This window comes from Oncorhynchus clarkii, chromosome 26, assembly GCF_045791955.1.
Source record: "Oncorhynchus clarkii lewisi isolate Uvic-CL-2024 chromosome 26, UVic_Ocla_1.0, whole genome shotgun sequence".
In the NCBI taxonomy this organism is placed as follows: Eukaryota; Metazoa; Chordata; class Actinopteri; order Salmoniformes; family Salmonidae; genus Oncorhynchus; species Oncorhynchus clarkii.
In genome coordinates, this window is record NC_092172.1 from 23,192,555 (window position 1) to 23,207,376 (window position 14,822).

A 14,822-nucleotide genomic window follows, 5' to 3' on the forward strand; every position below is an offset into this window, starting at 1 on the left:
CTTGGCATGTGGTCAAATGAAGATGGGTAAATAAGATTAGGCTACACCAAACTTTAATAGGCCTTCATAAAATAACAATTATTAAATGTACTGTTTGCCATTCGATGTTCTACAACACTAGGGACCGCTGGTGAGCCATGTCAGTCATGTTGCTACGGGTGGACGTGAGCGGTGAGTAAATCAACTTTTCGTATTGGCTATAACAGTCATATGGCGAACACAGATTGAGTGTTAAAAATAACAGGCTCAAGGAATCGAGGATGAAGAAACGCTTATCACACAAAAAAAATGTGAAGGATGTTAGGCTACAGTATGTGCGCGCGAGAAAAGGCAACCGTTTCTCACGCACGAACCCCAATTAATTTTCCACCTGCAGTTGGGAGTCACTGACAACCTGTCGCCCATAGACTACCAACCAGACCAGGCTGAGACTACACATCTACAGACACCTATTCGCACATTTCCAGTTTGGTTACTTATGAGGCCACAAAGGCACACACATTTCCAGGTCTCTTTTTGTGGTGAATCAATCCCTCTCTCGCCCCCTCTATATGTAGTAGCCATCTGAGACGGTTTCTGGAATTCTCAAAGGACATGCTTATGAAATGAAGGGATTATAATAATAATAGTGATTGAGGTGAGGATAAGGATGGTGATATAATGGTGACTGTAGACTAACATCTAACTAGGTCGAACGAGGAGCGTACAATTTGGCGACGATTAAGTCCCTTAAAAAAATAGGCAACATTAAAGTGTATGGTTCCAGCCCGAACACGGATTTTGACTCCAGCTGCGAGTACTTTGCACGGACTGCTTTCACGTCACCCCGCCCGTCTCCTCCCTGCAATCTTATTGCGACCATCTCTTTTGAGCGCATCTGAACTGGAGAGAGAGAGATACTAAATAGATTCAGGCACCAACATTCACCTACCTGCTCGAGCGAAATACTGGGAGGACGCTCAAGTACGCGCGCGTCCACGCGCACTCGCTGAGTAGCGAGACAATATAAGGCAATAAATAAAAACCAACATTGGAATTTGAGTTTTCAACACGAAGGCTATTCCTTAAAAATAAAAATATAAGAATACAGCTTTACTGAAAAAAGCAACAGCCATGCATCTGAACAGAGAAGAAGGGAACAGCAAAGGTGAGAGAAATACCCCAATTTATATTTTCCATGCCAGACTGTCTGTCTCCCTTTTAGGCTAGTTTGTTTGAGGCTCTTGTGATCGTTCAAAAACGCCCTTGAGTAGGATTTGTTGGTCTCAAGTAATGATGCTGGGAGTCATCGCCACAACACAAGCAGCATGTTATTGCTGATTTTACTAGTGTCATCTCTATCAGCATGCATAGCCCATGATGTTGTTTACTCGTTACATTCCTTGTCATGTGCCTGGATGACATTCAAAGGCTACCTCATCGTTCAGAGACCGCACCAAAGGCAATTGTGTAGATGGAATTACTAAAATTAGGCTGACAGCATGGAGACTCGGGTGTAAGTTAAAGATGCTTGTGCACTTGTTGTTCTCTCAGTATTGTTAACGTTAGCCTACATGCCCGAGTGTCACCGGTTTTTTCGTCAGGTAAACTGAGCGGCAAAGCACACAAGGTCATCTCATCTCCTATCATGTCCACGGGTGTTTGTGTCCCTGTCTGAGAGACGGAGGGAGAGAGGAGCATATTGTATGTGGGTGCGTGTGGATGGGTGGGTGGGTGGGGGGGGGCACCTATTTAAGAAATGTATCCCACGTGCATTGGGGGCGTGACAGGTTACATGGAGGAATAGTGGCCCTCTTCCCGCCCCTAAGTGTCGCCCCTGGTGGCAAGCAGTAGGCTGCACACCTTGACAGCAAACACCTGCTGCCCAGGGAGAGAAATGTGTGAACTGAATGATCCTCTGTGAAGACTGTCAGTAAACGTGAAATGGCTGAAAACAGCTTTATTCATTCATGGCCTCATTATGGCAGTGAAAAATGCACTTCCAATAAATCACCCAGTTCCAATAAATATTATTGGCTGTAGTCTGAATATTAAAAGAAGGCATAGTTCTATAAACACTGTGTCACTTTGAACATCCCTTTTGTGACAGATCACTTGAAAAATAGGCCTATATATTGAGGGTCATTTGCAGAGAGGATGGTGTCTGGAACAAGTGTGTTTCTGAACACTGTAAACTATAAAAAATACCTAAATCTATCCACATAATAGAGCAAAAGCAAATTGCAAACTTTCATGAACACAGAAAATGTGAGATTTGTTCATTTTCCATCATCCACTCTAGAATTACAGGCTTATTTACTGTAGTTCCTACAGCCATGTGCTGTATGCCAAAAGTATGTGGACACCTGCTCATTGAACATCTAATTCCAAAGTCATGGGCATTAATCTGGATTTGCTGCCATGACAGCCTCCATTCTTCTGGGAAGGCTTTCCACTAGATGTTGGAACATTGCTGCAGGGACTTGTTTCCATTCAGCCACAAAACCATTAGTGAGGTCGGCACTGATTTTGGGCAATTAGGCCTGGCTCGCAGTCTGCGTTCCAATTCATCCCAAAGGTGTTTGATGGTCTTGAGGTCAGGGCTCTGTGCAGGCCAGTCAAGTTCTTCCACACTGATCTTGACAAACCATTTCTGTATGGACCTTGCTTTGTGCATGGGGGCATTGTCATGCTGAAACAGGTAAGGTCCTTCCCCAAACTGTTGCCACAAAGTTGGAAGCACAGAATCGTCTAGTATGTCATTGTATGCTGTAGCATTAAGATTTCCCTTCACGTGAACTAAGCTGCCTAGCCCGAGCCATGAAAAACATCCCCAGACCATTATTCCTCCTCCACCTAACTGTACAGTTGGCACTTTGCATTGGGGCAGGTAGTATTCTCCTGGCATCCACCAAACCCAGATTTGTCCTTCAGAGTGCTAGATGGTGAAGCGTGATTCATCACTTCAGAGAACACATTTCCACTGCTCCAGAGTCCAATGTCGGAGAGCTTTATACCACTCCAGCCGAAGCTTGGCATGTCGCATCTTAGTGTGTGGCTGCTCGGCCATGGAAACCCATTTCATGAAGCTCCCGATGAACAGCCTTGTGCTGACGTTGCTTCCAGAGGCAGTTTGGAACTTGGTAGTGAGTGTTGTAACCAAGGACTGATGATTTTTATGCGCTTACGCGCCTCAGCACTCGGCGGTCCTGTTCTGTGAGCTTGTGTGGCCTACCACTTCAGGGCTGAGCCGTTGTTGCTCCTAGACTTTCACAATAACAGCACTTACAGTTGACCGGGGCAGCATCCTCCGAAACACAAACCAGCCAAGCCGCGCTGCTTCTTGACACAATGCCCGATTAATCTGGAAGCCAGCCGCACCAAGGTGTTGGAAGAAACACCATACACCAGGCGACCGTGTCATTGTGCATTGCGCCCGGCCCGCAACAGGAGTTGCTAGAGCACAATGGGACAAGGACATCCCTGCCGGCCAAACCCTCCCCTAACCCAGACGACGCTGGGCCAATTGTGCGCCTCCCCATGGGTCTCCCGGTTGCTCCCGGCTGGCACAGAGCCGACAGAGTGGGATTTTGCGGAGGGGGCACACTGACTTGACAATGGAATAAGAATATATGGATGAGCGATGACCGAGCGGCATAGGCTAAGATGCAGTACATGTTATAGATTACAGTATATACAGTGGGGCAAAAAAGTATTTAGTCAGCCACCAATTGTGCAAGTTCTCCCACTTAAAAAGATGAGAGAGGCCTGTAATTTTCATCATAGGTACACTTCAACTATGACAGACATAATCAGAAAAAAAATCTAGAAAATCACATTGTAGTATTTTTTATGAATTTATTTGCAAATTATGGTGGAAAATAAGTATTTGGTCACCTACAAACAAGCAAGATTTCTGGCTCTCACAGACCTGTAACTTCTTCTTTAAGAGGCTGCTCTGTCCTCCACTCGTTACCTGTATTAATGGCACCTGTTTGAACTTGTTATCAGTATAAAAGACACCTGTCCACAACCTCAAAAAGTCACACTCCAAATTCCACTATGGCCAAGACCAAAGAGCTGTCAAAGAACTCCAGAAACAAAATTGTAGACCTGCACCAGGCTGGGAAGACTAAATCTGCAATAGGTAAGCAGCTTGTAGGTAAGCAGTATGTCTTCCATATTAGGAAATGGAAGACATACAAGACCACTGATAATCTCCCTCGATCTGGGGCTCCACGCAAGATCTCACCCCATGGAGTCAAAATGATCACAAGAACGGTGAGCAAAAATCCCAGAACCACACGGGGGGACCTAGTGAATGACCTGCAGAGAGCTGGGACCAAAGTAACAAAGCCTACCATCAGCAAGGGCATTGAAGATGAAACGTGGCTGGGTCTTTCAGCATGACAATGATCCCAAACACACCGCCCGGGCAACGAAGGAGTGACTTCGTAAGAAGCATTTCAAGGTCCTGGAGGGGCCTAGCCAGTCTCCAGATCTCAACCCCATAGAGAATCTTTGGAGGGAGTTGAACGTCCGTGTTGCCCAGCAACAGGCCCAAAACATCACTGCTCTAGAGGAGATCTGCATGGAGGAATGGGCCAAAATACCATCAACAGTGTGTGAAAACCTTGTGAAGACTTACAGAAAACGTTTGACCTCTGTCATTGCCAACAAAGGGTATATAACAAAGTATTGAGATAAACTTTTGTTATTGACCAAATACTTATTTTCCACCATAATTTGCAAATAAATTCATAAAAAATCCTACAATGTGATTTTCTGGATATTTTCCCTAATTTTGCCTGTCATAGTTGATGTGTACCTATGATGAAAATTACAGGCCTCTCTCATCTTTTTAAGTGGGAGAACTTGCACAATTGGTGGCTGACTAAATACTTTTTTGCCCCACTGTACATATGAGATGAGTAATGAAAGAAATGTAAACCTTATTTTACCTGCGGGTGATGGGCAGGACTCACAGGAGGTATGTTGGTAAAGGAATTTAATGTAGCCTTTTGATTTCTTCTTAATGAATAAATAAAACTAAAATGTTTTGTTGTTTCTCTGTAATACTAGCCACCTAGCCATTTTATGACGTTGGCTTTAACTAGCCAGCTAGACAGGTTCCGAATCTCCCAACATCAAAACTATCTACCAAGCCATTTCAGGCTATCAATTAAGTTAAAGTAGCTTGTCTGACTATCTTGGCTGGAAAGCCTGCTGGCAAGGTTTCTAGACTTTAGAAAAGCAAGCAATTACTAAATGTATTGAATAAAACTCACATTCCTTTCAATCTTTTACCCAGATTTTAGCAGAGATGTAGAGAAGCATAAGTGACCGATCGCCTTGATTCGGAGCTTATGTAGCAAAATTTGAAATTGTGTTTTTTACATTGGATAAAAGCAGAGACACAGAGCTACAAAATGGTATATCATACACTACATTTGAGGAACAATGGGACAGTAATTCTGCTTTGGAAGTTGATAAACTTATAACCTCACTTTTGAGAAAATTCCCTTTGAATGTTTTGGAACCTACTGGAGAGCTCTTCTTTGTGTCAAGTCACTCTGGTTCACACTGACTGTGTGCAATGCCATAAGAATCATCAGATCTTTCTCCCTCTCTGTCACGAATGCCATGGTTGCCCTTAGTTTGAAGATATAATCTGGAGACAGGTGTTCTCTTTTCAACTCCCTCTGCATTTGCAATCAAATGGCAAAATTCTATTAATCTCTACCAGACATTCCACTGATTTCAAAACTCGGTCAACTTCTTCCGTGACAACAACACTGTTGATCTCTGTTTATTCCCCATCACTGTCATCAGAAGACTCTACAATGTCTTCTTCAAAGAAAATGTTTTTACCTAAATCAGGGATTTCCTAATCATCTGATTCATTTTCAGAATCAGAGAGAGTCAGCATGGCACGATCATCCTCCAGAAAGTAGTCCATCACAACCTTTTCCCACTGACCTTTAAATTCAGGGGAGCAATGTTATTGGGAGCAGTAGCAACATATTTGCAGTTCTCCATTGCTAAGCATTATCTAAGCATAACGAGCATCTCATTTTATAGACATTAGATGCTACACCGCAGACCAATCTGAAACTCATCTCTCTGCATGTTCAACCCACTCATTATCTCAGCCAATCATGGCTAGCGGGACGGTTCCTGTCTTTTTCTGTGGCTAAACCAACTTGGCTCGTAATTTAACAACTTTATTCACATTTACAGATGGCATACAAGTTTGTTATTAAGGCACATGAAAGTTCAAATGTTCCAGAAGGCATTTCTGCCAAAAAAACACATTTTGATAAAAAAATAATGTTCAAATGACTCTCCTGTGAAGTCGTGACTTCCAACATTCGCCTAGTTTCCTGAAACAAGTCACATATCACTTTTTTTTATAGAACCACCAGTCAGGAGGTATGCTTAGATATGCTAAAAAAAATACTTGGTTTAAATGTAATCATGATATTAGTGTATGAATTATGTTACCATGATATGTGCCTGTATCCCGTGTACTGTGTTGTAATTTTTATGTCCTAGGCATGTTAGTGCAGTATATTGAGATGTGTGATTTACAACAGTCAGAATGACACCCTCATTAAAATGACAATTGAACAGGTAAAGGGGTATGCTAGATAACCTATGCAGAAAAATAATGTTTTTTTTATATAGAATTAGGCATAATGATTAAGACTCTAGATTGCTGGAAAAAGCTTTGTCAGGTGTTTGAAATACTTTGTGCCCCTTGCAGATTTGGGCTATCACTATTTTATTACAGTGATAAGTGTAGGCAGCTTTTTCTCTCCTCACAAGGCCACTGGCACTGCAGTGGATGTGTTTAAATACACATAGTCAGGGAATGCTCTGGCTCCCTTTCCCTGTCTCGGGTGGGGCGAAAGGTCTATATTAGACAAGTGTTTTACTGGCAGGTTTCATTAACGGTTATTGGCATAATTATTGTTTGCCTATAAATGTATCATAATATATTTTCTAATCGTATGATTCTTTCTATAACAAGTGGGGGAAAGAACAACATGCCACAGGTAGGCCTGATTATCATGAACAGTCAAATCATTTATTTTTATTTTTAAGTTGATTAATATTAGCACAATTCTGCCAAATTGCATCCCACAATGGGTGGCCAATATGACAGTCAGATGATGGTGTGTTTATATCACAGCAATCCTTTCCAATACAGATGTCTGTCCCTCCATTATCAGTAAATCACATACATCCAAAATGTTGGCCTTCACAGAGGACTACAAGGCTTTGGAATCCAGAATGTCCAGCATGTCTTAATTCCACTCTGGAATGGTTTTCACCAATCCATCTCCCAGCAGGGAATCTATTTCCCATCAGGAATGGTTCCCTGACAAACAGCCTGTGCTGTGCTGTGGGGGGATCCCTGCAGTGGCAGGTGATCTGACATCGGCACACACTGGCGCTATTGACTCTGGTTAATCTCAGCCCTAGGTAAAGATTAGACCACATCTGAACCCTAACTCACTTATCAGACAACAGCAATAACTACATTTAGTAGGGAATTCTTCAACCGCCACAACCAATGGCCTTTCCGTGGAAAAGCAGTTTTAGGGGGTTGTAGGTTTTGATCAGTGGGGATAGGTGGAAGCTCAACATGGTGATAAATATTTTGTGATGAAATTCCTACCACTATTTATAGAGGTCACAAAGCCAAGGGAAAAAGGTATAGATTTTATCTGTCAAAGGTTTCTCAGTGATTTCAGAATCTTGAGCCTGCTGGCGGCCAAAATCCAAACATGCCATTAATAATGCTATGCTAAATGTCATATTAATGGTATATGTCAAATGTTATGTAATTGGAGGGTTTATCACCTTTATCCATCCTGTTTATTAGTATTTCTGCAGGGTGGCTCTGTCATAGCAGAGCAATAATCCAAACACTGGAAGAAGGTCAGAGGTATTGTGTTAGATGTCAGAACGTTTATCTAACGTGTTCAGGTCTCCCATGTTAGATAAGTTAGATCAGGGTAATACTTCTTCACTGGGAAACAAACTGCCACTCCTCTCAAAGCATTGTGGTCATTATGCATATACAATACATTAATTATCAGCTTAGATCTAGCTACGTTCACAAAGTCTGTGTTTTTGGACATGGACTACTCACATAACCACCTGTACTGCAGATACACTCAATGCCCTTTTTATGGCCTTTACCTGATGTGTTCTAGTGTGGATGGAATCTGTGATAGCTTTGCTGCAGGGTGTCTGTAATGTCTGTCTAGTGCGCCTTGTCTCATGTGGGCTAGATCATTGATAGTGGAGGACAGTGAAATGGTTTCACTCTACTGTGTCTTTAGTGATCTGGGAGTTTGCCATGGCATCGCTCTAGTTCTATCATCCGTTATGTGGATAAGAGATGTGCTGGGAGATTGTAGCACCATGACTCTGTCAAGGCCAAACGCAGAGAAGAGACAGTGAGGGAGGGAGACAGTAGGTATGGAGGGAGGGAGACAGTAGGTATGGAGGGAGGGAGACAGTAAGCATGGAGGGAGGGAGACAGTAAGCATGGAGGGAGGGAAACAATAGGTATGGAGGGAGGGAGACAGTAGGTATGGAGGGAGGGAGACAGTAGGTATGGAGGGAGGGAGACAGTAGGCATGGAGGGAGGGAGACAGTAGGTATGGAGGGAGGGAGACAGTAGGTATGGAGGGAGGGAGACAGTAAGCATGGAGGGAGGTAGACAGTAAGCATGGAGGGAGGGAGACAGTAGGTATGGAGGGAGGGAGACAGTAGGTATGGAGGGAGGGAGACAGTAGGTATGGAGGGAGGGAGACAGTAGGCATGGAGGGAGGGAGACAGTAGGTATGGAGGGAGGGAGACAGTAGGTATGGAGGGAGGGAGACAGTAAGCATGGAGGGAGGGAGACAGTAAGCATGGAGGGAGGGAGGGAGACAATAGGGAGGGAGGGGACAAATGGGGATATGGATGCACACATTGGTCAGTCATGCTGAGGAGCTTTTTCCATCCCGGCAGTTTGTAAACGTCTGAGGTAATTGCCTATTAATACCAGTATCCAGATCCATTGTCAAATGTCTTGTTAATATTACATTCCTTAGAAGGAGAAATAATGAGCTCCAATCATCTGGCTTATCAGTGTTTTATATGAGGAGAGGGAGGAGGAGCCGGAAAGAGGGAGAGGAGAGAGAGAGAGATGGAGGGAGGAAAAAGCAGCTATAAGTCAGGTGCTGGCAATAATAGCCATCTGAAATGAATGTATTTTTATCCAGTGGTGGTATAACTCTGGTGTGTAATGGGGGAAGGCACAGAGATCAGTTTCTCTCACTATCATACAGACTCAGGAAGTACAGAGACTGGAAGGCAGGATTGGAGAAGATGTGGTTCTGTTTGTTTTTACACAAAAGGCAAAGAGGGGAAATCAGACTGGTACATAGATAAAGTGAGACTTGTGATACTAGGGCAAATGATTTGAGAGAGACAGAAAGTGAGAAAAGCATGGATGAGAAGCAGGGCATGGAATGGGTGTTTTGCCTGGGTCAGACATTGTCCCCCACCGTCTCAGTAAACCGTCACATTGATTAACCAAGACGGAGCCTGACTTGGATTGAAGGGAATCAGGAGGGAAGGAGAGAGGTGTGTGTGTGTGTGTTTGTTCGTGCGTGTGTGTAAGTGGGTGCATTAAGATGGGCGTATGGTTACACACCAGTTTCTCTCTACTGTTACAGAACACTCTCTGGTTCACTAGAGTTGGTGGTGTCTCATGTGCACGACTCAAGTCTCTTCCCCTTGCCACCACTGCCTCCCTGTCTTTTTGTCTCATGATTATTCACAAGTAGATGCATACATTCAGGCAGACACCAGGAAGAGAAGAGATAATGATGGAATCTGGTGAGGCGCAGGCGAGAAACTCTCAGCAGCAAGTGTTTGTTGAGATTGATATAAGTGGACAAAAAGGTTTATGTAGAAAGATGGAAAATGAGAATTGGAGATAGAGACAGAGAGTGGGGGTTTGCACTTTGAGAGAACATCTAGGCTATGCCTCCCAGAAGAGAGTGCTTTTAAAGAGGCAGAAAAGAGAGAGAGAGAGAGAGAGAATGTATGCCTTTTAATCAGTGAGCTCATTGAAGGCGTGTTGGTTCCCAGGGGCTCTACATGGACAGTAAAATAGAGAGAGAGGAAGGGAATGAGGGAGGGAAACGGGAGGGGTCAAAGTTCTTAGCTCCATTTGTTTTGGATGTTGATAATGGACTGCATTTAGGTGTATTTTACTGTATCAGACCAAATCAAAATGTATTGGTTGGGTACACAGATTTGAAGTTGTTATCGCAGGTGCAGCAGTTATATCTAGCAATACAATAATAAACACATAATCCCCAAAGTTTTAAAATATATAATTAAGAAATATCAGACAAGCAATGTTAGTGTCCAGAATATACATTTGTTTAACACTTTTTTCGTTACTACATGATGCCATATGTGTTATTTCTTAGTTTTGATGTCTTTACTATTATTCTACAATGTAATAAATTGTCTGAGTCATGTGTATAGGTGGCAGGGAAGTCAGGCGCAGGAGAATCAAACTGAGTGTAATGGAGTATTTAATAACAAATAAACAAAACATACTCCAAACACTGACGGCTCCATCAGTGCGTCTACACTGGCCTCGGGGACGACCCGGAGGGCGAGGTGCAGGGCGATCCGGATGGAGACGGTGGAATTCTCGCAGCATGGAAGGATCTAATAAGTCCTCCACCGGAACCCAGCATCTCTCCTCCAGACCTCCAGACCTTACCCCTCGATGTCCAGAGGGGGCGGAGGAACATCCCGAACTTCAGCCTCCTGGAGCAGGCCAGCCACCACCAGCCTGAGGAGAGACACATGGAACGAGGGGTTAATGCGGTAATTAGTGGGTAGCTGTAACCTATAACATACCTCGTTCACTCTCCTCAGGACTTTAAACGGCCCCACAAACCGCGGACCCAGCTTCCGGCAGGGCAGGCGGAGGGGCAGGTTTCGGGTAGAGAGCCAGACCCTGTCCCCTGGTGCGAACACCGGGGCCTCACTGCGGTGACGGTCTGCGCCAACTTTCTGGCGCAGAATGATGTGCTGAAGGTGGTAGTGGGCGGCCTCCCAGGTTTCCTCCGCGCGCCGGAACCAATTGTCCACTGCAGGAGCCTCGGTCTGACTCTGATGCCAAGGAGCCAGAACCGGCTGATACCCTAATACACATTGAAAGGGAGAAAGGTTAGTGGAGGAGTGGCGTAGCGAGTTCTGGGCCATCTCTGCCCAGGGCACGAACTTCGCCCACTCCTCCGGCCAGTCCTGGCAATAAGACTGCAGAAACCTACCCACATCCTGGTTAACTCTCTCCACCTGCCCATTACTCTCGGGGTGAAAACCTGAGGTAAGGCTGACCGAGACCCCCAGACGTTCCATGAACGCCTTCCAGACCCTTGATGTGAACTGGGGACCCTGATCAGACACTATATCCTCAGGCACCCCATAATGCCAGAAAACGTGTGTAAACAGGGCCTCCACAGTTTGTAAGGCCGTAGGGAGACCGGGAAAAGGGAGGAGATGACAGGATGTAGAAAAACGATCCACAACGACCAGGATCGTGGTGTTTCCCTGTGAAGGTGGAAGATCAGTTAAAAAAATCCACAGAGAGGCCTCCCGGGTGGCGCAGTGGTTAAGTGCGCTGTCCTGCAGCGCCAGCTGTGCCATCAGAGTCCCTGGGTTCGCGCCCAGGCTCTGTCGTAACCGGCCGCGTCCGGGAGGTCCGTGGGGCGACGCACAATTGGCCTAGCGTCGTCCGGGTTAGGGAGGGATTGGTCGGTAGGGATCTCCTTGTCTCATCGCGCACCAGCGACTCCTGTGGCGGGCCGGGCGCAGTGCGCGCTAGCCAAGGTGGCCAGGTGCACGGTGTAGCCTCCGACACATTGGTGCGGCTGGCTTCCGGGTTGGATGCGCGCTGTGTTAAGAAGCAGTACGGCTGGTTGGGTTGTGTATCGGAGGACGCATGACATTCAGCCTTCGTCTCTCCCGAGCCCGTACGGGAGTTGTAGCAATGAGACAAGATAGTAACTACAACAATTGGATTCCACGAAATTGGGGAGAAAAAGGGGTAAAAATAAATAAATAAAAAAAAAAAAAATAAATAAAAAAATCCACCGACAGGTGCGACCACGGCCGTTGTGGAACGGGTAAGGTTTGTTTAGGAGCCTTGCATTGGGCGCATACTGAGCAGGAGGAAACATAAATCCTCACGTCCTTAGCTAAAGTGGGCCACCAGTACCTCCCATTAAGACAGCACACCATCCGACCTATCCCCGGATGACCAGAGGATGGTGACGTGTGGGTCCAATAGATCAGTCGGTCGCGGACAGCAGACGGAACGTACAGACGCCCAGCTGGACACTGAGGGGGAGGCCCGCTCAATGTCCGCGTCCAGCTCCCACACTACCGGCGACACCAAACAAGAAGCTGGGAGTATGGGAGTGGGATCCATGGACTGCTCCTCTGTGTCATACAGCCGGGACAATGCGTCTGCCCTAACGTTCTGGGAGCCTGGTCTGTAAGAGATGGTAAACACAAAATTAGTGAAAAACATGGCCCACCTTGCCTGACGAGGATTCAGTCTCCTCGCCTCCCGGATGTACTCCAGATTGCGATGGTCAGTCCAGCTGAGAAAGGGGTGTTTAGCCCCCTCAAGCCAATGTCTCCACGTCTTCCAGGCTTTTACGACAGCCAACAGCTTCCGGTTCCCCACATCATAGTTTCGCTCCGCCGGGCTGAGCTTCTTCGAAAAGAAGGCACAGGGGCGGAGCTTCAGTGGCGTACCCGAGAGCTGAGAGAGCACTGCTCCTATCCCAGCTTCGGATGCGTCCACCTCCACTATGAATGGCAAAGAGGGATCCGGATGAGCCAACACCAGAACCGAGGTAAACAGAGCCTTCAGGTGCCTAAAAGCCCTGTTCGCCTCGGCCAACCACTGCAAGTGTACTGGGCCCCCCTTTAGCAGTGAGGTAATGGGATAAACCTCCAGTAGTAGTTGGCAAACCCTAAGAATCGCTACACCTCCTTTACCGTGGTGGGAGTCGGCCAATTACGCACGGCTGCAATGCGGTCGCTCTCCATCTCCTCTCTTGACGTGGAAATCTGATGCCCTAGGAAGGAGACGGATTGTTGGAAGAACAAGCATTTCTCAGCCTTGACATATAGATCATGCTCCAACAGGCAACCAAGCACTTTGCGCACCAGGGACACATGCTTGGCTCGTGTAGCGGAGTATATCAGGATATAATCGATATACACCACCACTACACCGTGCCCGTGCAGGTCTCTGAAAATCTCGTCTACAAATGATTGGAAGACTGATGGAGCATTCATCAATCCATATGGCATGACGAGGTACTCATAATGACCTGAGGTGGTGCTAAATGCCGTCTTCCACTCATCTCCTTTCCAAATACGCACCAGATTGTACGCACTCCTGAGATCCAGTTTAGTGAAGAAGCGTGCCCCGTGCATTGACTCAATCGTTGTAGTGATAAGAGGTAGCGGGTAACTATATCTCACCGTGATTTTATTGAGACCTCGATAATCAATGCACGGGCGCAAACCGCCATCCTTCTTCACAAAAAAAAAACTTGAGGAGACGGGGGAAATGGAGGGCTGAATGTACCCCTGATGCAGGGACATATGTCTCCATAGCCACCGTCTCCGCTTGCGATAGGGGATATACGTGACTCCTGGGAAATGCAGCGTCTACCAGGAGATCTATCGCACAATCCCCCCGTCGATGGGGTGGTAATTGAGTCGCCTTCTTTTTACAGAAGGCGAGAGCCAAATCAGCATATTCTGGGGGAATGCGCACGGTGGAGACCTGATCTGGACTTTCCACCGTAGTAACACATTAACACCTACCTGAGCACTCTCGCGACGTCCCCGTGAGAGCCCTCTGTGGCCAAGAAACAGTGGGGTTATGACAAGCTAACCAGGGTAGGCCTAGTACCACAGATTACGCAGGAGAATCAATAAGGAAAATACTAATATTTTCCTTGTGACCCCCCTGCGTTACCATACACAAAGGAGCGGTGGCCTCCCTGATAAACCCTGACCTTAATGGTCGACTATCTAAGGCATGAACGGGTAAAGGCATATCCACAGGAACAATGGGGATCCCTAAACTATGAGCTAAACTTTTATTAATGAAATTCCCAGCCGCGCCTGAATCTACTAGCGCCTTATACTGGGAACGTGGGGAAAAAAAATCAGGAAAAGTGACAGAGACAAACATATGTGCAACAGAGGGCTCTGGATGAGAATGGTGCCTACTCACCTGGGGTGATGCCAGAGTGCCCTGCCTGCTGCCTTGATTCCCAGAGGAACCAACCCGGCACCGACCAGCAGTGTGACCTCTGCGACCATATATGGTGCTCAATATGGTGCCATGGCTACAGGAGAGAGGGTACGGGAGGATGGAACAACCAGACCCCGATCTAGACGTCCACGAGTAGCCAGCATGTTGTCCAGCCTGATGGACATGTCCACCAGCTGGTCAAAGGTGTAGGTGGTGTCTCTACAGGCCAGCTCCCGACGGACGTCCTCGCGTAGACTACAGTGGTGATGGTCGATCAGGGCCCTGTCGCTCCATCCAGCGCCGGCAGCCAGGGTCCTAAACTCCAGAGCACTCCTTGTCTCCTGCCTCAGATGGTAGAGGCGCTCACCCGCCGCTCTGCCTTCAGGTGGGTGGTCGAATACTGTCCTGAAATGGCGGGTGAACTCCTCAAAATGGTCCAACACCGCATCCTCTTCTCCACACACAG

The 14,822-nt window shown here is 46.4% G+C and overlaps 1 protein-coding gene across 1 annotated transcript in view; it reads left to right on the forward strand.

Moving 5' to 3' along the window:
* The first annotated feature begins 962 nt into the window (after nt 1-962).
* Nucleotides 963-14,822, forward strand: part of LOC139385038 (synaptotagmin-7-like) — a 109,081-nt gene continuing 95,221 nt past the window's right edge. The window contains exon 1 of the mRNA XM_071130077.1: nt 963-1,147. Within this exon, the coding sequence (XP_070986178.1) occupies nt 1,114-1,147 (34 nt within the window). The 5' untranslated portion in view covers nt 963-1,113. The remainder of the gene's footprint in view (nt 1,148-14,822) is intronic.